At 40.7% G+C, this 27,788-nt stretch overlaps 1 protein-coding gene across 2 annotated transcripts in view; it reads left to right on the forward strand.

Moving 5' to 3' along the window:
• EPM2A (EPM2A glucan phosphatase, laforin) overlaps window positions 1-27,486 on the forward strand; it is a 106,820-nt gene extending 79,334 nt beyond the window's left edge. The window contains exons 3-4 of one of the 2 annotated variants that reach the window (XM_047103145.1): window positions 16,772-17,013; window positions 25,116-27,486. In XM_047103145.1, the coding sequence (XP_046959101.1) occupies window positions 16,772-17,013; window positions 25,116-25,393 (520 nt within the window). In that variant the 3' untranslated portion in view covers window positions 25,394-27,486. The remainder of the gene's footprint in view (window positions 1-16,771; window positions 17,014-25,115) is intronic. The other variant, XM_047103146.1, reaches the window with a different exon arrangement.
• The last annotated feature ends 302 nt before the right edge of the window (window positions 27,487-27,788 follow it).

Genomic DNA, 27,788 nt, shown 5'->3' on the forward strand with positions numbered 1-27,788 from the left:
AGAGTGAAAAAATCCTAATGTATTACAAAGATAAACAACCAAAATGACTGGTTGTAACATTTCTCTTCAGTAGTTTCCATTAGAAAATTAGGTTCCCATTAAAAACAAACAAGTAAGGATGGTAAAATAGAGGGTAGAGGAAAATAAAATTTTTTTTGAAATCCATTAACTGATTTTCAATAGATCCACTTAAATTGTGTTTTAGATCTTTTGTACTGTACTAATTTTATTTGTTGATGTTTATCTCACGAATGTGATAGGCCAAATGGTTGTATTTGTGAAAGTGCTTTCTGCTGTTTGCTAAAACACATTGGAAAAGCCAACATAATAGCACGATAGCTTTTTATAGATCATAAAAGAAACAACGCCTCTTAAAAGTGTATTGGAAGCTTCCTGGGTCCTAGTCAGAAAATGGAATTATTTAGTGTTTCAGTAAAGCCATGGGGCCATCCTCCTTTTATGCACCGTAAGTATCATGCCAGCTGCCTACTTTTTATATCAACGAGAAGAGGATAGATAGAATCTTCACATCCATAATTTGTGTTGGAAACAATAAAACATTTACCAACACTTTCTGCAGATCCCTTTGACTTATTTAATAAAGTAACAGAATCCTAAATTATGAAAATTAAAAAAAAATGCTCTGAGTAGCTGAGGGGCATACGATGGCAGGTGTGTTGGTCACTAGCATGGGCATCAATATTACTCAGGGCTCTCAATCAGCACCACACTCCCTCTTCTCTTTTGGTTATTTTATATTCATGACCATTCTTCTTCCTTTCCTTACGCAAACATAAAAAATACACCACTTAATTCCTGATTCTGTTTGTTGGATAGAGAAGGCAATTCATTAATACATCACTCACTATTTCTCATTGCAGCCATGCTATGCATTGGTAGGCAGCGGTAAGGTCTCTCAGGAAAGCTTCCTTTACGTTGATGGAAACAGGTGTTCTCTTTTAGTTGTCAACTCAGCTCCCTTCTGAGAATCTCAGATAAGTGGTCCAAATTACATCTAAGAGGAAAATTCGCTCAAGCATAATTACTTTCCATCAGGGTGCCACAAATAATGAAAAGAACAGAACATTGGAAGTATATTGTAGTCTACTTAATCACCATCATTTTAAAAAGCTGATGTTGAATTCCTTACTTCAAGACAAATTGTATAGCTTTGGTGGAAAATTAGGCATATTTTCTAAACACTAAATTATGTTTCTTCTAATTCACATTTGGCTAAGAAAAGCTGGCTAGTTTTTGTAGCAATGGAATATAAAAGATAAGGTTTGCAGCTGCCATTTCAAACACTGCATTTTTTGTCTGTTCTTTAATAACTTCCTGTGTTTTTACTCCTATTGAATGAATCCCCTTCTTTATATTTCTTGGTAAGATAAATTTCATCAGGGTTGCTATCTATGCAGGATATAGGCAGATGCCTTATATCACCTTGCCCCTTCATCTCCCATTATTCCTCATCCTCACCCAAGAGCCAAACATGTGGAGAGCAACAGATCGTTAGTATGGGTAGACCTAGTAAAACTTTGCCCAATGATAAACAACTATCTAGCACCGTGCCTAAGAAATCCTGGTCATCAGAATTTTAGATAGCATTTCTCTGCACTTAAGAGCAGTTCTAGAATTGAAAATCTTCAATTGAGGCATGATGGAAAATCTGAGACCAAAAAAAAAAAAAAAAATCCCAGTGTGACTAGAAGCTCAACCATTGATTAGATATGCAGAAGTTGCTTTAACTTTGCATGGCTTGGTTTATTCATTATAAAATTAGGATAATAATACGTAAGAATCAAGTAGAATAACAAAAACATTTTGTTATGATTGATTGATTAATAGTGGTAATTATAAATGAAATGTAATATTTTGGGGAGGGTGTGTAGACTTTTGGGGAGATGATAGGAGAAAGTGCCCATCATACATTAGCACCTTCAACCAGGGTCAAGGGCTTCAGGTCACTTTCTGTTTTTCCAGTTGCCTTCTGTTTGTTCCCCATCAGCAGCTCTTCCTCTGTGGTCCTCGCTGTTTATCCTGTCCAGCCAATTATTGAGAGCCTCCCATCATCTCTTTTCATCCCACATTGATGAGTGTTTCTTTCGTTCCATCAGCCAAGCACATTGATGGACTAGAAATGCCCATTCATAAAATATAATTTGTTTGGTGATTAAGTTACCCTGGGTAGAGCTATAGGCTTCCCCATATATTACATATGTAAGGCAGGGATCGGCAAGCTTTTCTGTAAAGGGTTGGGCAGTATCTATTTTAGGCTTGCTAGGTTCTATGGTTTTTGTTGTAGGTACTTAACTCTTTTGTTGTAACGTGAAAGTAAATGTAGATAATATGTAATCAAACACGACAGTGTTCCATTAAAACTTTATTTACAAAAACAGATGGTGAGCTGGCTTTGGTTCATGGGCCCTAGTTTTCTGGGTCTCCAAGACATAGAGATGAATCACACCTTGAAAGGGTCACAACCATCATCGCATAGTATGGCTGTCCTGAAAAGGCGCTCCATGGAGAGCTGTAGCCCCACAATCAAAGGTTAAGTGGTCAAATGTATTTTTGAAATGCTATATGATATTTTCCCTTCTTAGAAGGACTCCAGTGGATTGGTATACTAAAGGTCCTGACTTTTTTCAGGAGTGTAACATTAGTAACAGGAATGGTAACTAATGCTTTACCAGTGCTCTTACATATATTATTTCATTTAATCTCTCTGTGAGATGTAGAGTTATTATTAATGTCATGTTATAGTCGATGAAACTGAGGCACTGGAAGGGTAATAATCTGCCAAAGGTGCCGTAATTAGTGGAGCTGGGATTCAAAGTTAGGCAGCCTGGCTCCAGGGTCTGTGGCCTGGGCCACCCTGTGCCTCTACATAACATGTAGACACCTGTGTGAGGTACCGTGTGAGCTGGGAAGGTGCTTCTTTAATCTAGTTCTCTCAGTGAGGTCTGGAGAGATTCAGTGACTTTGCAAGGGTCACAAGCATAATTAGTAACTAAGATAAGTCTACAGATCAGTTAAATCACTGCCCTTCACTGGAAGAAATGTTTAAATTAATCCTTTATAAAGATAAAAAAGTCCTTTTAAAAATGAGTAATCATCTCTAATTTCCTTTTTCTAACTCAGGTTTTTATAACTAGTCCCATTTCAGTGGGGTGAATTTACAGTTTGATTTTTAAAAGATAGAATTATTGTCACTTTAAAAAAATGGGATAGGCAATCCTCTATCAAGGGGAAGATGACAGATCTTTATCTCCAACTCACATCCCTCTCTCAGGCTCTAAATCAGTGTTCCCAAGACTCAATGCACATCAGAATCACTTGGGCTGCTTGGAAAAAATGATGCTGAGCCCCACTCCACTGCTTTAGAAATTCTGTTTTGATTGCGGATCTGGCTTAAGTATTTCTAAAGATGTCTGTATCCAGGGTTGCAAATCACTGGTCTAGAGTCACATTTGTTATTGTCTGATAAATCGTACACCTACATTAACAGCTAACATTTAAAATACTACATGGAATGAAATAAAACTTATGTGGGCCATGGGTTATAATTAATAAAAATGTGACCACATTGCAAGCATGAGTGGAACTTTATTATTGCAGATTGATTGTGCTGGCAGCTATAATATTCAATCAGTTTTATGTGAGTGGAGCCTTTGGTTTGACATGCATAGCTGCAGGATAGACTGACTCTGATAGGTTGCTGTAAGTCAGTATGGCTCAAATAGAGGCTGATCTCTACCTTTTATGTGTTTGTTTAATGCCTGGGACTTGTAGAAGAATCATGTATTTTGGAGGATTACGTTTTGCTACTTTCCTTCAGCAACTTAAATATATTATAATTGTTTATGATAGAAGACTTCAGAAAAGAAAGCATGTATATTAGAGGAATTTAGCATAGCAGTGGACCATCTGGAGATCAAAATTCAGACTTATAGACTGTATGAAAGTGATGGGGTTGAAATTCCCAGGATTTGAGATGGTCGAATTACTACTGTGAAACATTAAATTTATCTTTAAGTTTTCTGGCAGTTAAGGCAAAAAAGTAAAACATGCTAAGGACATAATTTTATATTCTGGATAAAAACAGCTTCCACACTCACAGAGAAAATTGTTATTTTTGGACTAATTTCAACCAATAATTTAATACATATATCTTTGGGATAATACAGCTGAAAATATCTTCACCACAGTTTTGCAAGTCATAGAAATGATGTTCAGTTTATGATAGTTGAATGAATCCTCACGTAGTTGAGTGAACCAAATATCATGAAAAGGTAGACATTTCTATAGTTGTTCATTCACTTATTCATTTATTTGTTCAGTCACCTATTTGCTTTAAGTGCTAACAATGTACTGGATACACTGTTCAGTTATGGGAATATGATATCAATAAGATCATTCTTGTTCTTAAGGAGCTCACAGTACAGAGGAGGAAATGCTCAGTAAAACCAACATCTCAGAGTGAGAGAGGACAGAGCTCAAAATGAAGGTGTGTGATTGTTTATGTTTTGGGGACACAAAGAAGGAAGACCTAAGTGAGACCATGGGAGATCAGAGAAGACTGAATAGGCTTAAGATGAGCCGTGAAAATGCATTTCCAGAGGAAGAGTAGCAGGTTAAGCAGCAGGGAAGAGTACTGAGCAGTCAGGAAAATTGCAAATGTCTCTCCTAAGTTGGAGGGTGGGGTTCACATGGGGATGTGGAATCAGTAATATGTGTGGGGATCAGATTCCAAAGATCAGGCCAAAGACTTATAGACTGCATGAAAGTGATGGGTAGTCACTTCCCTATTTTAGGCAGGGGAGTCACATGATCAGATTTGTGTTTTATAAAGATGACTCTAGCTACATTGTGGAAGGAAAGAGACTGGGAGGTCACGTGGGAGGCTGTTCGTATAATTCACTTCTTAAGTGTTAAGATCTGAAGGGAAGCAATAATAATGTAGAATAGGGGACAGATTCTACAGCTGTTTAAGAGATTGACTTATATGGATTAATGACTATAAGAAGGGGAAGAGAGAAGAATTAAGTAAAGTTACCTGGCTTAGATGACTGTGAAGCTGTGGGATAATTTACAGAGATGAAGAATGACAGTGGAAAATTAGGTTTGTGGGTAGTGAGCAAAGAGTGGAAGATAGTGAAGACGAGTTCAGTTGATAGTTATGGGACATTGACTGGAGAATTCCAGCAGAGCATTGAGGTCTGAGCTGGAGGCAATGGTTTTGGAATTTACCAGCATGTAGATGTCAGTTATAGATGGCAATGTATATTAGAGAGATGAGTTACATTCTGAAACTCTGAGAAACATTTACACTTGAAAGGCTTGTAGAGGATACAGAGACAGAAGCATAGTAAGAATACACTGAGAGTATGTGTGGTAATGGAAGTGATTAATAGGATACATGGGACCACCTGGGGATGTAATCTTGAACAGCGATAGAACTGAGATAGAAACACACTAAACTCTCTCTGTGAATATCAGTTGTGCTAGATGGGACTTGATAGGAATTGGCTCTTTGACACCAGACTGAATATTATTAATAGGAGTCTATGGGTTCATATTGTTTAAGGGACATACGCTTTAGATATCAGATATATTTCAAAAGTTGGAGATCCAAACATTTCTCCACACGCTTAAGTCCAGTTATGAATGCAGAATAAATATCTTCAAAAGTCTTGAAAGAAACCTAAGTGCTTGCGTAGCACAAGGTGGAGACGACAATGTCCTGGGCTATGAAACATGGAAAATTAAGGCCAATTTCTACCAATTAAGCACTTCAATTAATAAAATACTCGGTGGAATGGATGGTCTTAAATAAAACTGTATTGTGAAGGTCTTGCCAGAACAAATTAGCTGCAAGTAAGAGCACCACGTAACTGAATGCACTCTCATAACGAGTAGAGTTATTAAAGATTACCAATTTAAATATGACAGTTTTGGTTTGGGTATAAGTGGTACTTCTCCTCCTTGAGAATTGTATTAGACTGCATGTCTGACTCTTTAAGACCTTTCTTAGGAATAACATAAGGAGATGAAGTATCACTGATACCTGGCCTCTTTTCCCATATCTGTGGAGCCTCAGGACCCGCAGGTAACTAAAAACAGAGGGCTTTTTGATCTGCTCATCCTTAGGAGGGTTTATTGCCTATCATGTCTTCTCTCTATACACTGGGAAATATACCATGTGCCCTGACTCCAGGCTGACAGAAAGAAGCAAAGCTTCTCAGGGATTTTGTAGGTCTCAATATTGGAACATTAATAGTTTGACATCTCTCCTCTGTTCTTACCATCGTAAGAATTCACCTCAAATAGGGAAGGGGAGATGTTCATTGTTTGTCTTTCTGGAACCTTATCTAGTTTCTGACACCCTTGTCTGCAACACTGCTAATTGCATTAAAGTTTTCCACCATTTAAATCCCTTAGTTCCCCCGTAATATTCAAGCCTTATGTGAAATTTCCCCAGTTTTCAGCATCTATATGTAAAAAATCTCCAACTGCATTTTTAAAAGATAACACAAAAGGGAATTTTAGGTCACTCTCAAGAAGCCAATGAGTGCTGTAGAAAGGAGGAATGTCTTAGAGCCAAGCAAGATTGTTATGTAAGATAGTCATTTGGCTTCCTGCAGGCTCTTCACTGGAAAATCAAGAAAAAGGGCTAAAGAGATTTTAAAATGTTCTGTAATTAGGAGAAATTTTTTAAAAATAGCAGCCTCCCTGCATGGTTGATATCAGGCCTCTAATATTAGCATCAGTAATAGAGATAAAATGCTTGTCTTTCTGTTTGCTCTAGCACAAGGATCTTACTTCATTTACTTAACAGAGTTCCTAAGTACTGAAGTACTGAGTACTGAAATGTAGTGAACTGTTGTGACGTTTAATAAAATAATACTTTTAGAGTCAACACCATTGTTAGAGTACTCCTGGCTACTCAAAGTGTGTTCCAAGGGCCAACAGCCTTGGTACTACAGGGGAGTCTGTGAAAGTGCAGAATATTAGGCTCTAACCCAGATTTGACTGAATCCTTATCTGCCTCTTAAGGTGATCCCTAGGTGATTTGTCTCCACATTAATATTTGAAAATCACTAGTCTAGATGAATAATCTCATCTTTTAATTTTTTTATTTTTTTGTCAAGAGATTTATAATGAGAGGCGCCTGGCTGGCTCAGTCAGTAGAGTGTGCAACTCTTGATCTTGGGGTTATAAGTTTGAGCCCCATGTTGGGTGTAGAGGATATTTATTTATTTATATTTTATTTTATTATTATTTTTTTTAAATATGAAATTTATTGTCAAATTGGTTTCCATACAGGGTATAGAGGATATTTAAAAATAAAATCTTAAAGAAAAAAGAAATTTACAATGGAAACATCTGTTGTGCTGACAGTACTGAACAGAATTGTTTTTCTCACTAGAAACTCCTATTTTAATCACTCAAATGACTGGTTGGCAATGAAGAAGAATTACCATAAAAAAAGAAAAATCATGATTTTTTTCATTTTTTGATTGTCATGTTTCCTAAATTCATTTTTATTTGTTCTAGAGCTGAAATAAAGACCCACAGGTATAAAAAATAAATTTTAAAAATATCTTTAGTGAATTGATTGAGTAGATACATCAGTTTCCTGTGTACCACTTTGTGTACATGGATATTTCTTTCATATGAGTTAAATCTGGTTGATTTAACTTATTCTGTGTACAAAGTTCTCACATCAATAAAAACCCTATGTTATTAACACTTTTATAATGGGAATAAAGATTTGAGTGGAACACTGAAAGGAAGTTTGAATAGTTTGATATCATCAAGCTTTTAGGCATGTGGGTGCCATTAGCATGATGCCTGGTGAAATGTTGGTTAATCTGAAACTTGTAAAAATACATAATACACAAACTGAGAGCTGTAGGCTTCACTGAAGGCAGACCTGGTTAAGCAACTGTAGCTTAGGATATCACATTAGTAAATTTGGAGTCATTTTTGAATTTTTCCTTCCCCTCAACTATTTCATCTGGTTAATGTGCAAGTTCTGCTGGTTCCACTGCTAAAGTACATTTTGAGTTAATCCACTTTTCTCTATCTGCACCGCTGTGTTCCAGGCCATCACTATCCCAAAAGTCCTCCCTCTTCCTCTATAGTTTCTGCTCTATCTTCTGCCCAATCCATTTTCTCCATAACAGGTGGAGTCATCCTTTAAAAATGCTGACATAAGTCCGTGTAACTCCTCTACTTAAAAATCCTTCACTGCTTTTCTATTGCTTTTGTTTTGTTATACAAATTCCCTAGCACAGCAGTAAGGCCTGGCATGGTCTTCTCAGTGTATCTCATGCCATAGTCCCTTCTTGTTCACCTCACTCCATGTCTCCAGATTCTTGTCAGTTCCTAAGGTATACCTCCTTCTCACCATAAGACCATTAAATGTCTCACTCCTTTTTCCACATCAGGTCTCGGTTTTAATGCCACCTTTTCAGGGAGGGCCTTCCTGACTGTCTAACTTTCCCATGATCCTCCATTTTAACTCCCTGTTTATGTCCTCAGTAGCGCATTACAGATTAATTGTATACATTTTGTATATTTATTTGCTAATTGCCTGTCTTTCTCAAAGAATGTAGGCTCAGATGAGGGTGTACTGTCTTGCTCACAATTTATTAAGTTCCCAGCAAAAAGCAAACATCATTACATATTTGTTGAATAGATAGAATGACTTTAGAACAATCTTAAAAAAAATCTTATGTTTAATTTTTAATTACTTCTTTGATCTTCAGTGGTTCCTCGTTCATTATGCAAGTGATTAATTTTAAACAAATCCCTTCAAGTTCATTATGTGAAAAAGTATTAAATGTGACACTTTACTCTTTCAAGGAGTGCTCAATATTGGAAACAAAATTAACATGCCAAAAGGATATTTTAATAGAACATTTTGTTGAGATTTGTATCACAGTAACCAACTGAGGCTGCTTAGCCTAGTTATTTGTCTCAATCTTTGTGTTACCGTGTGACTGACTTTAAGAAAATGAAGTATGCCAGTTGTCTTATTTACCACTGTAATCTATTGATATGGTCTATAAACCAAATTTCAGGGCAACAAATTCTCAAAACTCAGAAAGCCAAAGTCTCTTGGACTCAGGGTTAAGAATTTGTGAGTCTGAAGACTGTGCTCTTACATATTTCAGGTGAGTCTCCATTGAGGTCCAGTTTCTGAAAGCCAAGCAAAGGGGCCCAAGACTATATTGTAGTTACCAAAACTGGATATCTCAGAACTTCAGAACTGAGTTATTAGATCAAGAAGGAAACGCAAGGGCGCCAGGGTGATTCAGTTGGTCAGGCATCTGACTCTTGATTTTGGCTCAGGTTACGATCTCATGGTTGTGAGACTGAGCCCCGCGTTGGGTTCGCAGAGCCTGTTTAAGATTCTCTCTCTCCTCCCTCTGCCCCTTTCCCACTTGCATGTACATGTGTGTTCTCTCTCTCTCTCTCTCTCTCTCTCAGAAAATGAGAACAAGCAAACAAACAAACAGAATGAATTCATGAAAGAAGTAAGCCAAAATAGCCCAAACAGGGGCCTGATGATCTTGTCTGCCATGCTGGAGGTGCTCAAGTGATGGACTGAAGGATGAGTTAAGGAATGTGGATGAGTAGTATTGTGTATGAGAGGACGACTGGAATGCCACAATCAAAAGTTAATTTAGACTTTCAGAGATCAGGATGAAAGCTGAAAAAATCTATTAAAATGTTTTACTTTAAGCATACTTACTTTAAGTATACTTTAAGCATATGGATATTTGAAGAATCTGGATGATTGAACGTACATATTTTAAATTGGAATGTTCAGACTTTGTATTAGTTTCCTGGGGCTGGTCTGACAAAGTGCCACAAACTGGGTGGCTTTTAAACAACAGAAAATTACTATCTCAGTTCTGGAGGCCAGGAGTTCAGGATCAAGGTATCTACAGGGTTGACTCATTCTGAGGGCTGCAAGGGAAGAATGTGTTCCAGGCCTCTCTCCTTGCCTTGTAGATGACTGTCTTCTTTTATGTTCACATCATCTTCCCTCTGTACGTGTCTGTCCAAATCTCCCCTTCTTATACGAACAACAGTCATGTTGGATTAGAGCCCACCCTAAGGGCTTCATTTTAACTTGATTGCCCTGTAGAGATCCTATCTCCAAGTAAGAAGAGGTGCTGGGGTTAGAAATTTAGAGGAAATACAATTCAACCCATAGCAGACCTTAATAATTAATTATATGTCATTTTTAATATAGAAAATAAAAAGAACATATGTCAAAAATATTTGCTTCATGTGGCTTTAAACTCAAGCACATCCCCCCCCCCAAAATCTAAGAAACTAACTACCTGTAGAAATTAGAATGTGCTATCTACGTACTGTAGTCTATAACCTGTAAGCAAACTATAATAAAACTACTTTAATAAAGAAATTAGTATCACTCTCTAAGTTGAAACTTGTCTTTGCGCAGTCATTTAGCCTTAACTGGAGTGTATTAGAAGCACCCTTTTTTGGGTAGAAGTTTGGTATTAATAACATAGCAGTTGACACAGAGGACAGATTTTCAGCAGGAGTTACATGTGCTAATGAAGCTTGGAGCTTACTGGAGGTTGATTTTAACGTTTCTCTTGCTTTCCCACTAATGAGATCTAAATGATAGGACTGATAGACTTTTTTTTTCTCAAGTATTATTTAAAAGCCAGACCACATTTTAATTTAACATTGAATTGCCCATAAAATATTAAATAAGGTAAATGCAGCAAAATTATCCAACTTAGGAAATGTGCTAATCTTTTTTTTTTTTTTTTTTTTTGCTTTTAAATCCTTAGCTGGGTTTTATAAAGAACCTCAGCAAAATCCATTTTCTTCCTCTTTAAAATGGTGTTGTGTTTGTACGGCTAGGAACTGGGCACTGTCTTCAACAGTGGTGGTCTCTTAGTGTGATAAGAGATAAACAAATCCTATGTTCATTCATTGATTGCATGATTTCTATGTTTCCTAACTTTTTTTTTTCTTATGGACAAAATATAATGCTAATTTTCACCTTCAGGAAAAGGTTATTCTGCCATTTTTCAAGGCCATTAGTGATGGAACTTGTGATGTGGTGTCCATATAACTGGCTTTTTTTTTTTTTTTCTGATATCTTCTGTTTATCCCATGCCCCCTCCTCCTGTCAATGCCCGGCGGTATTTATTTTGCAAAGTGCTTGGATGCTCATTCTGTCTGATGCACTCATCATTGCCAACAAGGCCTCCGTTCACTGACAGCTGAGGTACAGCAAGCGGGCACTGGTTCATTCATACGCTTCAGTTGCTGTTGTAACACGGGCCCCAGCCTGACAGGTGAAGCGAACGGTGTAGTTTTGTGATGTGATTACCTGGAACCACAGGTCCACATTCACCCAAATGAATGAAATTGATTTTGATTTGCAGTCCAACAAAGTAAGGTTCCAGAATGTCAGCGATCCATCCATCCATCCCCTGTCCCCCCACCTCTGGTCTTTAGTTAAGTTGCAATATTAATGGGATGGATTTTATTTAAATACAATTTGGTTGAATAAGGGTGGCAATAGTCAAGACTCCCATTAATAAAACTTTTTTTTCTGCAAAAGTTTATTCTTAGAAATATAACTATATTAAATACTTGGCATGACTCAGAAGAAGATTTAGTTTTGACTTTTTAGAAGATACTACACATTAAACATAGACACATATCCTTGTAGCTACACTCTCCTAACAGTTTCCCATTCCTCAATATGTCTAGGAATCATTTTTAGTCTTGGAAGTATTTTTTTTTAATTTTTCAAGTTTTTATTTATTTATTTTGAGAGAGAGACAGAATGAGCAAGAGAGGGGCAGAGAGAGAGGGAGAGAATCCCAAACAGGCTCTGCTCTGTCAGCTTGAAGCCCAATGTGGGGCTTGGACTCATGAACTTTGAGATCATGACCTGAGCCCAAACCAACAGTCAGATGCTTAACCGATTGAGTCACCCAGGTGCCCCATAGTCTTGAAAGTATTTTTGGAGAAAGGCACAGACTTAATTTTCATATGCATGTGTAGGGCTGAGCACTTCATTCCCTCTCATTGCCATATTTTTTGCTGCTATTAAAAGGTGTTGAGATCTCTGTACTAAACTTCTGCATGTTTATTGGTATCTGCCAGGCTAGTGGTTTTGGAATCTGGCTGTATATGTAATATATATAACCTAGTCAATTTCTTGAAAAAAAAATTCCACAGACTCATAGGCCTCACTCCACAGCCACTTTATGACTGTCTCTCGAATAGATCCTGTTAGAGCCCAAGTAGCAATAAAAAATTGGTTTATCTTCTGGAGTGTAAGTAGGATTCAAGTTTTAGATGATGCTAGATATTGTGAGATATTTTCAATGAGGATGGATAATACCCATATTTGAGGATTAGTCAATTGGCTTCTTATTAACATTAACAATTACAATAGCAACAGCCATAAGGAAAAAACCCCACAAAAACAAGCTGGATTTCATCTAAGAAAATAGAGTGAATATTCCAAACTCTGCAGCATTCAAATGAAGGATACACAGAACAATGGGAAATTATCTGAATAGTCATTACAATACAAAGTAAATTACTAAAATAAGTAAATTATAACAACTAGACATTAATGCCACTTGATTTATTGCACATACACTAGTATCAGTCCTGTTCAAATACCTTATTACATTGAATTTTCTTCCCATGAATTAGTTATTTTTAGACCCATTTTAAAGATGATCAGCCAAAGGCTTAGAGATGAGAAGTAACTTTCCCTGATGTCACACAGTTATTACCAAGTGCTTTTAAAATTATCTTGCTATGGGGTCACCTGGGTGACTCAGTTGGTTAAGTATCCAGCTTTGGCTCAGGTCATGATCTCGCGGTTCACGAGTTCGAGCCCCACATTGGGCTCGCTGCTGTCAGCACAGAGCCTGCTTCGGATCTTCTGTCCACCCCCACTCTCTCTACCCCTCCTCTGCTTGCTCTCTTTCTCTCAAAAATAAATAACATTAAAAAAAGTATCATGCTATGATTGGCATTGTTTCTGGCTTATGTTTCATGCCCTTTCCATTACACCACACTTAAAATGTTTAGTGCTGTTCGACTCTGTACTATTAGACTTTTGCTCATTCTCTAACTCTCTCTCTTTATGCACATACATAGATATTTTAAAATATGACGTGGAATATCGTATTATCAGAATGGCATAACTGATGAGCCACAAACTCTGTGTCAGATATGTTGGTCTTATTCCCTGTCCCACGTTCCCTTTCTTCCCTCCCATAGTAAGGAGGTCTATTCCATTTTTATTCCCCCAGCCCAAGGCTTCTTAATCACAGCATTATTGATGTTTTGGATTTGCTAATTCGTTGTTGTGCGGGCTACCCTATGCATTATAGGATGTTTGGCAACATCCCCACTTTCAATCTAATAGGTACCATTAACACCACCCAGTGTCATAATCTAAAATATCTCCATAATTGTGGCCAAATATCCCTTGGGAAACAAAATTTTCCCCAACAGAGAAGGATTGCTTTAAGCTAGAAAGTAGCTAAATAAAAGTGTAGTCCCTCTGCTCTGTTTCTTTCCTGCACATCAGGGGCTTTAATGGATTAATTATTTAGGCGTCGAGTTAGAACAAGTCAGGTTATGCTGTGGTAACAAACAATGGCAAAATTGGCTTAAATCAACAAGCCACTGGCTCTCCAGGGCAGCTGGCCTCCTGAGCTTAGTTAGCATTCTAGACCACTTCAGTCTTCTAGCAGTTCACTATCCACACATGTTTTCATGACCATTGCTGCAGGGAAAGATAGAGCATGGAGACCTGTGCATGACGTCCTACATATGTCCTTCTGGAAGGTACAGGTGTTACTTCAGCTCACTTATTATTGACAAAAGCAAGTCAGATGGCTCTAACTTTCAGGCAGAGAAGAAATTTAGCCCTCCATACTTGAAAGAGGATAACTGGGAGCACTGGTGAGCATCAAGTAATATGTACCATCATCATTTATAAATTGTTGTCTGAATGCTTCATATTGAATCTAGTAAAGTTCTAGGTGACGTGATTCAAATAAAGTTGAAATAGAGTATTTACCCATTATTTCAGGAGAGAATGTACACGTGTGAAATAATCAGTGTGGAAGACAATATATACCACACACAATAAATTATAATAGTGTTCATTAAAGTTATATATTGATTTGGAAAATATTTGCATTTTTATGATATTTGCATGGCATTTCTTTTGGGTTCTGGGACCCAATTTCAATGTGTATGATGTGAGGAGATTTCCCCATACAGTCATCAATTTTCTGGGCACCAACTTGGGGTCCTACAATTCGACCTGACTCTGATACTATCTACCTGGAAGTATCATCAGATTCCCAAGTTAAGATTTCAGTCCTAGAAGACTGTCCCCCACTCTCCACTTCAGATGTCAGTTGCAAGCCCAGGTTGTTACCTGTGCTTCTGACTGGTTATAAATCACAGGTACTATGACCCCTTCCTTTTTTTGGGTTTGATTAATTTTCTAGAGCAGTTCACAGACTCAGGAAATGTTTCACTAGGTTACTGGCTTACTTTAAGAGGATATAATTCAGGAACAGATGGATGGAATAGACGCACAGGGCAAGGAAATGTGGGAGATGGCTTGGAGCTTCCAGAGCTTCTCTGGGAGCCCCACTCTTTCTGTGTCACCAACCTGGAAGTTCTTGGAATCCTGACCTTGGAATCCTGGGTTTTATGGAAGCTTCATTATCTAGGGATAATTGATTAAATCATTGGCCACTGATGATTGGCTCAACCTCTAGCCCTCTCTCTTCCTGGAAGCCGAGGGGTGGGACTTCAGGTTCAGTCCCTCTAATCACAAAGTTGGTTCCCCTGGTCAACCAGGCCATCCTTAGGTGCTATCCAGAAGTTACTTCATTAACACAGCAAAAGACACCTTATGGCTCTCATCACTCAGGAAACTGTGCCAGAAACTGCGATGAAGACCAAATATATATTATTATAATATCACAGTATATCTATTTATTCATTGTCTTTTTTCTTAATGTCCAATAAAGTTTCATAAATCTTTCTGGTTCAATGTCTGCCTAGTTGTTTTATAATTTTGCTTTTATTTTTGAATGAGATTCACCTCTACCTCCTCATTTGTTTTTTTTATTGTTTATTAACAAATGAACGTAAAATTGTTTTTTGAGAGAGAGAGAGAGAGCACGCTAGTGGGGGATAGGGCAGAGAGACAGGAAGACACAGAATCCGAAGCAGGCTCCAGGCTTTGCGCTGTCAGCACAGAGCCCAGTATGGGACTCAAACCCACAAAACGTGAGGTCATGTCCTGAGCTGAAGTCGGCCACTTAACCGACTGAGCCACCCAGGCACGCCTCTGGTTTTTTTTAATGTCTATTTTTGAGGCACAGAGAGAGTGTGGGATAGAGGATCCCAAGTGGGCTTTGTGCTGATAGAAGCCAGTCCAAAATGGGGCTCAGACTCTCAAACTGAGCGATCATGACCTGAGCTGAAGTCAGACGACTGAGCCACAGCCACCCAGGCACCCCTCCACCTCCCCATTTCTACCTGGCTACTGCTGGCACACAGAAAAGCTGTTTGATTTTGGTACATTCTCCTTAATCCGTATATCTTAATACCTGTAATATTTTGTATAGCTTTGTAATTGAGTCTTTTAAGGAGTGATTCTCAAAGTTTTGCCCTGAACTAGAAGCATCAGGATTGCTTGGGAACTTGTTAGAGAAGTCCAAATTCTTGGACTCTCAACCCAGATCTACTGACTCAGAAACTTTGAGGGTAGAATCTAGACTTTGGGATATTTAGATATGGAAACATAGTTGAAAAATAATGACATTTTCTTTTTCTTTTTTGATTTTTTACAGATAGTTATATTTCTTCTTAACTTGTAGCATTAGGTGAAACATGTAAGACAACGTTGGGTACTAATAGATATAATCTTGACTTTGATTTTGTTTAAAAGAAGACTATTGTTGGGGCGCCTGGGTGGCGCAGTCGGTTAAGCGTCCGACTTCAGCCAGGTCACGATCTCACGGTCCGTGGGTTTGAGCCCCGCGTCGGGCTCTGGGCTGATGGCTCAGAGCCTGGAGCCTGTTTCCGATTCTGTGTCTCCCTCTCTCTCTGCCCCTCCCCCGTTCATGCTCTGTCTCTCTCTGTCCCAAAAATAAATAAAAAACGTTGAAAAAAATTAAAAAAAAAAAAAAGAAGACTATTGTTTGTTAGTTTCTGGTGTTTAAAAGTTCTCTTACTATTTGAACTTTTTACGCAGAGTTTTAAACAGGAATGATGGCTGATTTTTGTAAATGTTTTACAGGATTTACTCCCATAATCATGGGAGTTTTGCCTTTAACTTATTAGTGTTTGAAATATGTGGATGAGTTTCCAAATGTTGAACCACATATACAATCAAGGAATAAATACAACTTGGTGGACTTATTTTAATATGTTGCTGGATTTGTCTTGCTATTGCCTATTTCCTAGCATTTTAGTTAATTGAATTGTTTGTTTCCTTAAAAACAACATTACGGTATTTTTTCTTCCAATAATAATATTATTATATCAATAATATTGTTACAACATCTAATATTGTTAATGCAGATTTTCCTGTGTCAGATTTAAAGGTTAATTGCATTTTATTACCACATATTTTCTGTAGCTCCTCAGACCTCAAACCATAACAGTAACAATAATAATAGTTGCCTCTATGTATTCTCATTAGAATTCTTCCAAATATCTGGCTGGGTAGCTGCCCTCGTCAAGTGGAGCATGTAACCATCAAACTGAAGCACGAATTGGGGATTACAGCTGTAATGAATTTCCAGACTGAATGGGATATTGTACAGAATTCCTCAGGCTGTAACCGCTACCCAGAACCCATGACTCCAGACACCATGATTAAGCTATATAAGGAAGAAGGCTTGGTCTACATCTGGATGCCGACCCCAGATATGAGCACTGAAGGTAAGCATCAGAAAAATCTTTCTGGCTTCTTGTTGAAGTGTTTCAGAGAAGCCATTGCTGTCTGTCTGTCTGTCTGTCTTATCTATCTATCTATCTATCTATCTATCTATCATCTATCTACCTACCTATCTACCTACCCACCTACCTTTATGTCTATAATTGAGTGACTTAAATATGAGTGATAGAAATGGAATAACTATAAGGTTTTACGTTTAATAGATTTGACATATTTTGATAATTTGGCCAAGATTCTGTTTAACATGGCTGCTTTGATTTGTTTATTCATTAACTATATGTCTGTTGTGTGCCTGATGTATGTGTGGCATTATGCCGGCAGCTGGGAACACAGTGGTGAGGAAAAGCAGGCATAGCTCCTGTCCCCATAGACCTTATAGTCCTAAAGGGAAGACACATATTAATCAAATAGCCATGAACAGAAATTCACAAATACGATGAAACTTGTGTTAGAAAGATACTGCTGTGAGAGCATATGCACAGTCAAATCAGATGTAGGAAGAGGGTCAAGGAAGGTTTTCCTAGGTATGTTTGAGCTAGATCGAAGGATGGGGTTGCTGGGGGTGAGGTGGGAAAGAGGCTTCCAGCAAGAGGGGGCAGCTTAGGAAGTCTCTGCTGCAGAAGAACATAGAATGTTCTAAAAGAAGCCCAGTATGGCTGCAGGTCAGGGAATGAAGGAAGAGGATCTTGCAGATTTGGGCCACAATAAGGATTTTAGACTGTCTCCTAAAAGCAGTAAGAAGCAGTTGAAAGGGTGGGAGACTGGGCTAGTGCCAAGATCACCTTTTTTTTTTTTTTTTTCCCCTTCAGAAGTGCGGTTTGCCCAGTGGACAGAAGATGGAGGTGGGCTCTCAGTGGATCTGGGGACACCAGTTAGGAGGTTACTGCCAGAGTTGAAGTGAGAGATAATGAGGGATGACACAGTTGGGGGCAGGGTGGCAATGGTGAGGCTGTAGTTACTGCACAAGTACTGGCTGAGCATGTCTTTGTGAAGAGGGGTCAGGACATGCGTGCTGCTGGGAAAATGAGAGAGACAGAAGGCATAGTTTTGATCTAATGGCAAGAGGTGATAAGACAAGCTCAAAACTAATTACAATGCAGAGAAGAATGTGATGCGAGTAATGAGTCACATGTTCCTCATGGGTTATGAGGTGGGGAGAAAAGCACAGGGAGGCTATATCAATGTCATGGCATTTGAGGTGGGCGTGGCTTTGACAGGTTGATGGAGAGGGAGGAAGGGCATGCCAGGTGGATGAAACAGTGTAAGTCAAGGCCTAAGGCATGGCATTTTACAGGAATGCTCTGTATTTCAGCATGGCGGTAGAGTAAGATTCTCTCTGGGAAAGGAATGAGGGGAAGTGAAGCTGAGAGAACCAAGTTACACTACTAGTTCAACCGGCTGTCAGCAGGGGGCAGCAGAGGGCTGTGGGAATGGCATTGGCAAGGGACTTTGGTGAACTGCTATTCTGGGGGAAAGAAGGAAGGCAGGGATGCCTAGCCAGGAAATATCTCCACCCTCAGTCCTCTTCCCCCCAAAGTACATAACGTATCAGACACTCTCCTAAGCAGTTTCGTGCCCAACTCATATAATTCCGACAAGACTCCAGGCATATGTAGTTATCTCCATTTTGTAGAAGAAGAGACAGGTACGAAAATGTTAAGTAATGTGGCCAAGGTCATAGGGAAAGACACACAGCCTGGATTTCAACACAGGCAGTCAGACTTGGATCATGGCTGCAGACACAGCGCTACGACACTACTCCCTGGGTGCTCATGTGGACTTTCAGTCCCCTGTGCTCATGATGACCTGGAGTTAGACAAAGACCATTTGCCAGGGAGATGGCTTGTCTCCCCAGAGTCAACAGTCCAGGATGTAGGTGGGGACAGAAGACCTTGAGGATCCTTGGGAACCTGGCTGTCGCCTGCCTTGGCTTTTTATGAATCTCAGGTGGTTCTCATGGCCGGGCTGGACTGAACCATCACTCGGGATGAGGTGTAATTTTTCTTCCTGAAGAGGAGATTGTTTGGTTACTCTTGGTTGTAATGCTGGTCCAAAGAAACTTGATTGAGCCATTAGAGCTGTGCTGTTTTTCAAGGAAACAAAATAACTTTGCTTGCACATAAGACCATCGGTTGAATCTAGGCCCACTATAGTTGTGTTAAAATCTTTTGTGGGGGTCACGCAGTCACCAGGCCCCCATCCCCGCCACAACAGTGGAGTGCCTTCCACCCCGGGGCAGTTTGACAAACACTGGTGACAGCAGAATGAAAGCCCCTGAGTATCTGTGTGATATCGAGCAAGCTAGTTCCTGCATTTGGAAAATAGGGTAATAGTTTCTGCCTTACAAGACGATAACAATAGAATAAGATGATTGATACGAAAGTGCTTTGTGTTTCTGGTTTCAAAACAGAGAAGATTGTAAGGACCACGTGCCTGTAGCTTCCAGAGAGCGTTCTGATTCTTGCTGCTTTGATTCTGATTTCATAACATTGTTACCCGTTGGGAGTGTAACGTGAGACAAGCTTGGAGTAGCTGAGCTGCTAACTGTAGCCGCGTCCCGTTCCATTCCAGGCATTGATTACCCGAGGGCCCTGGTGACTAATAGGTGTTTGCTCGATAGTTTGGGGTATGCAGAAGCCTAAGGGAAAACTCCACCCCCAAAGGCCCACTGTAGTTGTGTTAAATTCTTTTGGGGGGTCACAGGGTCACCAGGTCCCCATCCCCACCACAACAGGGGAACACCTTCTACACTGAGGCAGTTTGGCAACACCAATGACAGCGAATGAAAGCTCCCACTTGGCAAACTCTGAAGGTTAAATGAAGGCTTTCTTTGGCTCCGCATAACTGGGGGAGTAATCAAAGGGTTAATGACCATTCCAGAGTCGCAGGGGAGGTTTGGACCAATAGATTAATCTGTGTGGCTCACAATATTAGCACAATGAACATATAGGTTAATTTAGCTGAATATTTTTAGAACTCTAGAGAAAAATCCATCTGGAAGTGTTTTGAGCTGTAGCATAATGCTGTCAGATAAAGTCTGAGAAAGAAGACAGTGTGTTAGGCCTGACTGTCACCACTGGTTGTCACAGGCCTGTTACAATCAATTGTACTATCGATCCTTACTCTTGTACATTTTGTCATATGTAGAGGAGTTAGTTAGGATTTTTCTTTTCTTTTCTTAAAAAAAATTGGTTTGCGTCTTTCACCTGAGACATGAAAAGCTCCCAAATCTAGCAGTCACCTGAAAAAAAACCCAAGTCTGTTCATTAAAATTCAGTTTTCTTTCACATAGGAAGTACTCCGATTGTGTTTTGACCGCTATCAGTGCAGTGCTGGTGATAACAAATGGTCTGCCCTTGCCTCCCAAACGACTTAATGTGCTTCCCAGAGTCCCCAGCTGCCCCTTTGTTTGGACAGTTCTGTCCAACGCTACCCAGTGTGTGCAGCCCTGCCATGAGGCGGTCACTGACCTTGGGGCCACAACACCTTGGGCTTGGGCCTTGTTGCCACCACGGAGCTTTGTGATATCAAGCAGGCTAGCTCCTGCATTTGGAAAATGGGGTAATCATTTCTGCCTCATAGGTTTATAACAATAGAATAAGATGATTGATATGAAAGTGCTTTGAAAATCACAAAGTTGGGACTATATTTTTTAGTCCCAAGTTCTTAGTTTTCTACCAGAGGATGTACTAGACAGTACGGACCTTATCTATATTACACTGCAAAGGTGAAAAAGGAGATATGCTCAAATAAAATAATCACATATCCTGCCATAAATCTGCCTGGAGTAAAAAAGGAAGGGAGGGAGGGAGGGAGTGAGTGTGTGTGTGTGTGTGTGTGTGTGTGTGTGTGTGTGTGTGTGTATGTGTTGGAAAGGCTGAGAGTTGTTCCAGAAGTAATTTCTTTCAAGGTCAACCTTAGGTAAAGGGCATCTTCAGGGCCTTTTCCACTCTTCTCCCTGATTTCAAGCCCTTGTCCCCTTTCTCTCAATCTTTGTTTGCTCACTGCATGCTTTCAAGAAGCTTTTAATCATTACAGAGTCGGATTAGCCTAGAGGAGGTGTGGACCACAAGTTAGATTAGAGGGGTCTGGTAGTGTCTCAGATCTAATTAGTATTATTGGATTTTGTTTCATTTTATTTTTTATTCATGCACTTAATGAATGCTTCTTGAGCATCCACTGAGAGCCAAGGCCTGTTTTAAATTCCAAAGTAAGAACCACAGACAGTTAAATGTTTTGTTAGACCTGCACAGGGTTTAAAATTTTCAACTTAGTTGCCAACAGTTAAAATTTGGAATACTTGCTATAAAAAATCTGGATTTCTCTCTTGCCTTTAGGTATTATCATTTGTATGCATGGAAACTTCTTATCTAATTAACTTCTATATGGAACCGAAGTATATGAAACGTGAAAAATTAGAGGCCCTTGTTGACACCGGTTTATTGTGCAAGCTCTGATTATGGACACCCTCTTTTTATTCCTTGGTGGGTTTTGCATTAGCTCAGGCTCCTAGAATGGGTTTTGTAATCGAGGGATATGGCCCATTGGGCACAGAAAGCTCCTGTAGGGCAGAAGGCCTAACCCCCAGCGAGGATGTTGCTCTCACCTGGGTTAGGAGCAACAGTGTAACCAGGTAGGTCGGGGTCAGAGGCTGAGAATTCAGACTGACAGCATGGGGGCCAGCAAGTACCACAGACCAGGCAGGTTAGGGAAGGGCAGTAGTATAGTGGTTAAGACCAGAGGCTCTGGAGTTGTGCTGGCTGGGTTTGAATGGTCACCTTGGGCAAATCTCCTCGTCTCAGTTCCCTCAGGTATAAATGGAGGATAATAATAGCACCAACTTCATAGTTGTTAAAAGGTGATTGTAAATGAACTATTGCATGCACAGTGCTTAGAACAGCACTTGGCAGGTAGAAGGGGCAGGTAGATGTTAGCTGTCATTAATCAAAGTAGACTGATTTGTAGTCCCTAGACATCAATATAAGTGAGAGCTCCAGTGGAGGCCAGGCTGAGACAGGTGGACATCCTGGACCAGGTCCTTGTCTGCTGTCCTTTCTTCTTATTTAGTTTTTTGTTATGTTATTGAAATATTTGTGTGGCAGTTCTTAAGTGAGGTGGCTAAGTGATTCTAGGAGAAGACCACTGCAGGGTGAAACCGGCAATTAAACGGGGGGCCTTCTGGAGCTTCCCGATGGCAGCTGCCACTTACTTTCCAGGACTACATGTCCGAGGTCACAAAATTCCAAACTCACACATTTCCCTTTTCAACTTCTAAGCTGTATGCATGCCTCTTGAAGAACCTTTTACAGATAAAAAGGAAAGGGAGAGATACTGCCTTATTTGGGCCATTTGATGCAGACCCTTCCTCCGGGAATCTCTGGCCAGAGAGTGCGCTGGGGGAAGGGATCCTGATGGGTCCATGTGAACCTGGGCTCGGGCAGGTTGGTGGCACCGATGCTGTGTAAGCTGAACACAGGGGCTGGGGTTCTGACTCCAGAAGCTCCTACAGCACATGGTCACTATTTGGACACTGGACACTGAATGAAAATCCATGTTAATAATAATTCTCAAGGCTATATTTTTTTATTAATTTTTTTTAAACCTATCTATTTTTGAGAGGGAAAGAGAGAGAGAAAGAAAGAGAAAGAGAAAGAAAGAGAGAAAGAGAGAGAGATAGTGTGAGCAGGGGAGGGGCAGAGAGAGAGGGAGACACAGAATCTGAAGCAGGCTCCAGGCTCTGAGCTGTCAGCACAGAGCCCGATGCAGGGCTCGGACTCACGAACTGTGAGTTCAGAACCTGAGCCAAAGTCGGATGCTTAACCGACTGAGCCACCCCAGGCTCCCCTAGTCAGTAATCTTATAACATTGTGTGGTGACAGATGGTAACTACACCTATTGTGCTGAGCATAGCATGTAGTATAGAATTGTCCAATTACTGGGTTGTACCCCTGAAACTAACATCGTATGTCAGCTGTATTTCAAGAAAATAAATTTGTTTTCAGCTCATCTCCTGGCAAAGTACACGGTAGCTGGAGAGGCGGCTGTAACAGGGAGCTTGGCACGTGATGCCAGCTGTGGCAGGGGCAGGAAGAGCCCGGCTTCACAGTTTGCTGTATGGTCATTCCCTTCCCAGCCAGTATTACTTGGGCTATACCTCTAACACCCCTTCCGCAGAACAAAAGCCTTGCACGTGGGCAGGCCTCACCCTTGTTGGCAGGGCTGCTCAAGCATATTTTGGAAGTTTTGCCTCTTCTGATCTCCCAGCTCACATGGTAAGTCAAGTACACAGTACTCTCCCTGAGGCACGCAATGAGACAGCTCTCTGGTGCGTATGACATTTTGCATCTTTCCATCTCCAGTGATATGTGACTGCCTCTGGGGAAGTGCCATGAGCAGCTGCCTGTATGGGATGCCCCCCCAGCTCTAACCTCAGAGTACCCCACAGCCTAGTGAGGAAGTGCAAATCGGTTACAGTTGATGGCTGGGTTTGGACCTGCAAACTCAAGTGGCGCAGAGGAGCTGGTGTGTCCCCACCTCAGACGCCCTCGGCAATCAGGCAGGGAGCACGAACGTATGGCAACAGGCAGTAGGAGGAGTTGGAGCCTGAGGAACTGCGAAGGGTGCCCTGACTAAAGACATTCCAGTCAGAAATGGCCCTAAACTGCTGTGTGGGACCTGTAGCTTTAGATGCCTTGGAAAGCGATGAATAGAATGCCAGCAGCAAACGTAGAATATTGTACTGGCTTCCATGTAGATGTTTCTGCTCCTGTCTCAGAGCAAGGTGAGCCTGAGGCTAAGGTGGACCCACCCCAGACGGAGGGGCAAGTGAGAGGGCCTTCAAACCATGATGGGGTCTTGTAACATCTATCTGTTCTTCTGAGATGCTGACCCCTGATTCCCATGTGTTGTGTTGGCCTCTTAAGGGGCGCTTGCATTTTAAAAGAGGACATCTAAAGAGGGAAGTCTAAACTTACTTCAGTGGTTCTCATGACCTCGCAGCTCCACTCCACCGTGGAATTCCAGGCCTCCATGAGGATCTGTATTGAAATCATTTGAGGGGGGAGTTTCCCCCACCTATCCAGTTATCCAGGGGGGTAGCAACGTGAAGCGCCATTGTGTCCCTGTGACTTCGAGAACACAGAGTAGCTAGAGGGTGCCAAGTCACAGGCACATAATCCAGGTTAGGTAATCCGTATAGTTTCCTTCTTTCATTCCCCTTTGAAATAATTTATAGTGACCATCATCCACCGCCCCCCCCCCCCCCGCCCCGGCTGCAAATTCACTGTCTTTGCTCTGAGAACCTGTGTGCAAAAGAAACTCCAGGCATCTAGGAGTTTGATGACTTTAGGGGGCTCCTGCCTCTCATGAGATAAGACAGTCCAGCAGGCCTGAGCAGACCATTGCCTATCCTTTCAGTGTGTAAAAGAGAAGACATTTGATCACCTGATAATCAAAATAATAGTCACAAGGTGATAATAACTATAATCACAGTTGCACAGCAAAGGAGAAATGGAATCATTTCAATACTCACTGGTTCATGAGGGAACAAATGAATGATCGTTTATCACATGTGTATCAATTAATGTTAGCATCTCATTGGCCAAATGAAAATTAGCATATATTGAGTGAAGAAGATTGACTCCTTTGACGAACATGGATTAATTCTGTGTTTTGCATTTATCGTGAAGATCCATTTGGATTAAAGAAAGTCCAGGTGAAATCCTCTAAATCTCTGCCCAATCTGTACAAGCCAATCTGATAGATGTAAAAATCCATTCTTCTGACTATAGACAGTGGTTAACTGTTCTTTGAAAGGAAAGTTGCGCCGATGCAGAAGTCACTCAAAGCAAAAGCAAGTGAAGGTTCAGAGCTGATCCGTTGCCTCTGGAGGGCTCTTTCTGCTTTATCATTAGCGGGCTTTGATATCGTCTCACCTTCTCCGTCAAAACAAAGGAATGGAGCCAGCTCTAACGTCCCCGCCTCTCTCTGCATGGCACTGATTTCACCAGGCGCTGCAGGACTTATTATTAGTGGCGATATTGGGGTTCGTTATTCATGTGTATGTGCTGTGCTTTCTCAATCCCAGGCCGAGTACAGATGCTGCCTCAGGCTGTCTGTCTCCTCCACGCACTGCTCGAGAATGGACACACCGTGTACGTTCACTGCAACGCCGGGGTCGGCCGGTCCACCGCGGCCGTGTGCGGCTGGCTCCAGTACGTGCTGGGCTGGAATCTGAGGAAGGTGCAGTACTTCCTCATGGCCAAAAGGCCGGCTGTGTACATTGATGAAGACGCATTGGCCCGGGCAGAAGAAGATTTTTTTCAGAAATTTGGGAAGGTTCGTTCTTCCGTGTGTAGTGTGTAGATGGCCCATCTGCCTCCCCACCCTCCCGATGTCCTTAGGAACCCAGTTTCCTTAGGTGACGTCAGTGGAAAGACCTAGAAACGAAGATTCCATCAGAACTAACAAGACTGGTCACTTGGCTTTTCCCACAACCCGCCCCCTCTAGTCTGGGGCTGACTTTCTATTATGCTTTGGTTGGACTGTATTTTCTTTGAAATGTTTTACAGTGGAAATTGTGACTGACACATGAGAAAAAGCCACAAGCAATTGCACTGTGTAGTGTTCTAGCATCAGACAGAAAAGTAACGCATCAAGTTCCTGCTGCCTGCCTGCAGACCAGCCCTTTGCTTTACAGTTGCTGGATTTGTTGTGCGAATTAATGACCACATCTTCTTGCTGCATTGTAATGTGACAGGCAGGATTGTAGATTTGATCACTTGTGTGTTGATACATACATACACACACATACACACATACACACACACAGGTGCATCGCTTTCCTGCTCAACTGAATTGAAATGATAAAATGAGAGCTGGTCAGTTGCCAGAGAAGGGAATAGGGGGAGAGGCCTGGGCTGTGACGAAGGAAGAGCTCACACTGACTGAAAAGTGATGGCTTTCTAGACTTCGTGTTGGCATCCTGCTTCACAGTTGTTCAAGTTGGTTCTAGGGAATCACCTTTCTTCTCTACCCACAACCCTGTGTGACAACCAAAGGAGAGTTATTGTCTGTCTCCTTGTTTTAGTTGAGGCTCAAGGAGCATTGACGGCTTGCCCGAGGTCTGAGGGCTAGTCGGGGGCCAGCTGGTGTTTAAAACCCACGTTGAGGTGACTCAGTGCTTTCAACACAACTTGTCTTTTCGGCACAGTATAGTGGATTCTGTTTCTCTCAGAATAGGGTCAGTTTTTGTGCAGCAGTGTCTACAGTGAGAAATGGAACATCATTCTGATTAGTTGCCAGAGAATTTAGGAAAGTGGTTATGTTTTGGGCAACCTAATTTGAAATATGATGGGCTGTCTCAACACCCAAGTGGCCGGAGCCATCGCTCAAGAGGGGAGCTGTCCTACCAAAAGAGCCCCAATCCATGAATAATTGTTGCACAGTTTAGGAGCCATCCTGTTTCAGCCCTCAGTTTAAAACAATACGTGGTTAACTGTGCCTCCAGGATATCTAGCTCACTACCCTAGGTTCTGTAGGAAATACAAAGATTAACAAGACTTTGCCTTCGGAAAGGTCGCGGCACAGAAACAGCCGTGTGTTCAGTCAACCACACTGCAGGGTCGAACCACGAATGATATGCCAGAATAGGGGAAAGGAGAAGTAACTTTTATTGGGTGCCTCGTGTGTGCCAGGTGCTTTACAATTTTAATTTAACCTTCACAGTACCCTATGAGGGCGGTTCGTTACTTCTGATACATAGATGAGGAAACGAAGGCTCAGATAGTTAAATCAACTGCCCAGCATCACACGGTGAATAAATAGAGGAAACGAAATACAAAGCTTGGTTTGTCTGATTCAATGCCTGTGCTTTTTCTATTAAGTTACAATGCCTGTTTACTTTTCTGCTCCTTTTTTTCTTCCATAATTATTTATTGATAGATATGAGAGACTGTGAATTAGGACGTATGGGGGACACATGGGTAAGTCCCCTGGAGTTCAGAGGAGGGAGGGGTGTCCTCACTGTGGGACTCGCGGGATGACTTTTGATTTGTCAGAGAAGGCCAGACAGCTCACATTTCTCCTGCAAGTTTACAAAGTTAAATTTATAAGGCAGGATTGAGTATTATGAAATCTAGCTCCCTTGCTAAAAATAACTAGAGATAACTATTGTATCCAAGTAACCCATTTATGATCATAATGTGTTGTGTAAAACTCAGTCTTAAAAATGGAATATTTCTAATTATGTGTGTGTGTACATGTGTGTGAGAATTTCTTTAATGCCTAAGAAGTTCAGCTATGTAACCACCACTATAGAAAGACCCCTATGGATGGATTTTCTTCCTTTTTCTCCTGATAGGCAAAATCAGTTTAGTGCTATTAAAGAATGTTTTAGAATAACCTCTCTTGTCCTCAATAAATGGATGTCTGATGTATTTCAAAATCACCTGGAATTTTGCTAAATAAAAAGCATTAAAAATGACCTCTGATTGGGGCACGTGGGTGGCTCAGTCGGTTGAGCGTCAGATTCTTGATTTCAGCTCAGGTCATGATATCACAGTTCGTGAGTTCAGATCAGGTCATGATCTCATGGTTCATGAGTTTGACCCTCACATCAGGTTCTGTGCTGAGTGCAGAGCCTGCTTGGGATTCTCTCTCTCTCTCTGTCTTTCTGTCTCTCTCAAAATAATAAGCTTTGACCTCTGTTTATAGGATTGAAATTTTTTATTAATTTAATCTGAAATCCAGGAGAACACAC

Source organism: Lynx rufus, unplaced genomic scaffold (genome assembly GCF_022079265.1).
Source record: "Lynx rufus isolate CCGP_SWC_20201006 ecotype Redwood Valley unplaced genomic scaffold, mLynRuf1.p SCAF_6, whole genome shotgun sequence".
NCBI classification, from domain to species: Eukaryota; Metazoa; Chordata; class Mammalia; order Carnivora; family Felidae; genus Lynx; species Lynx rufus.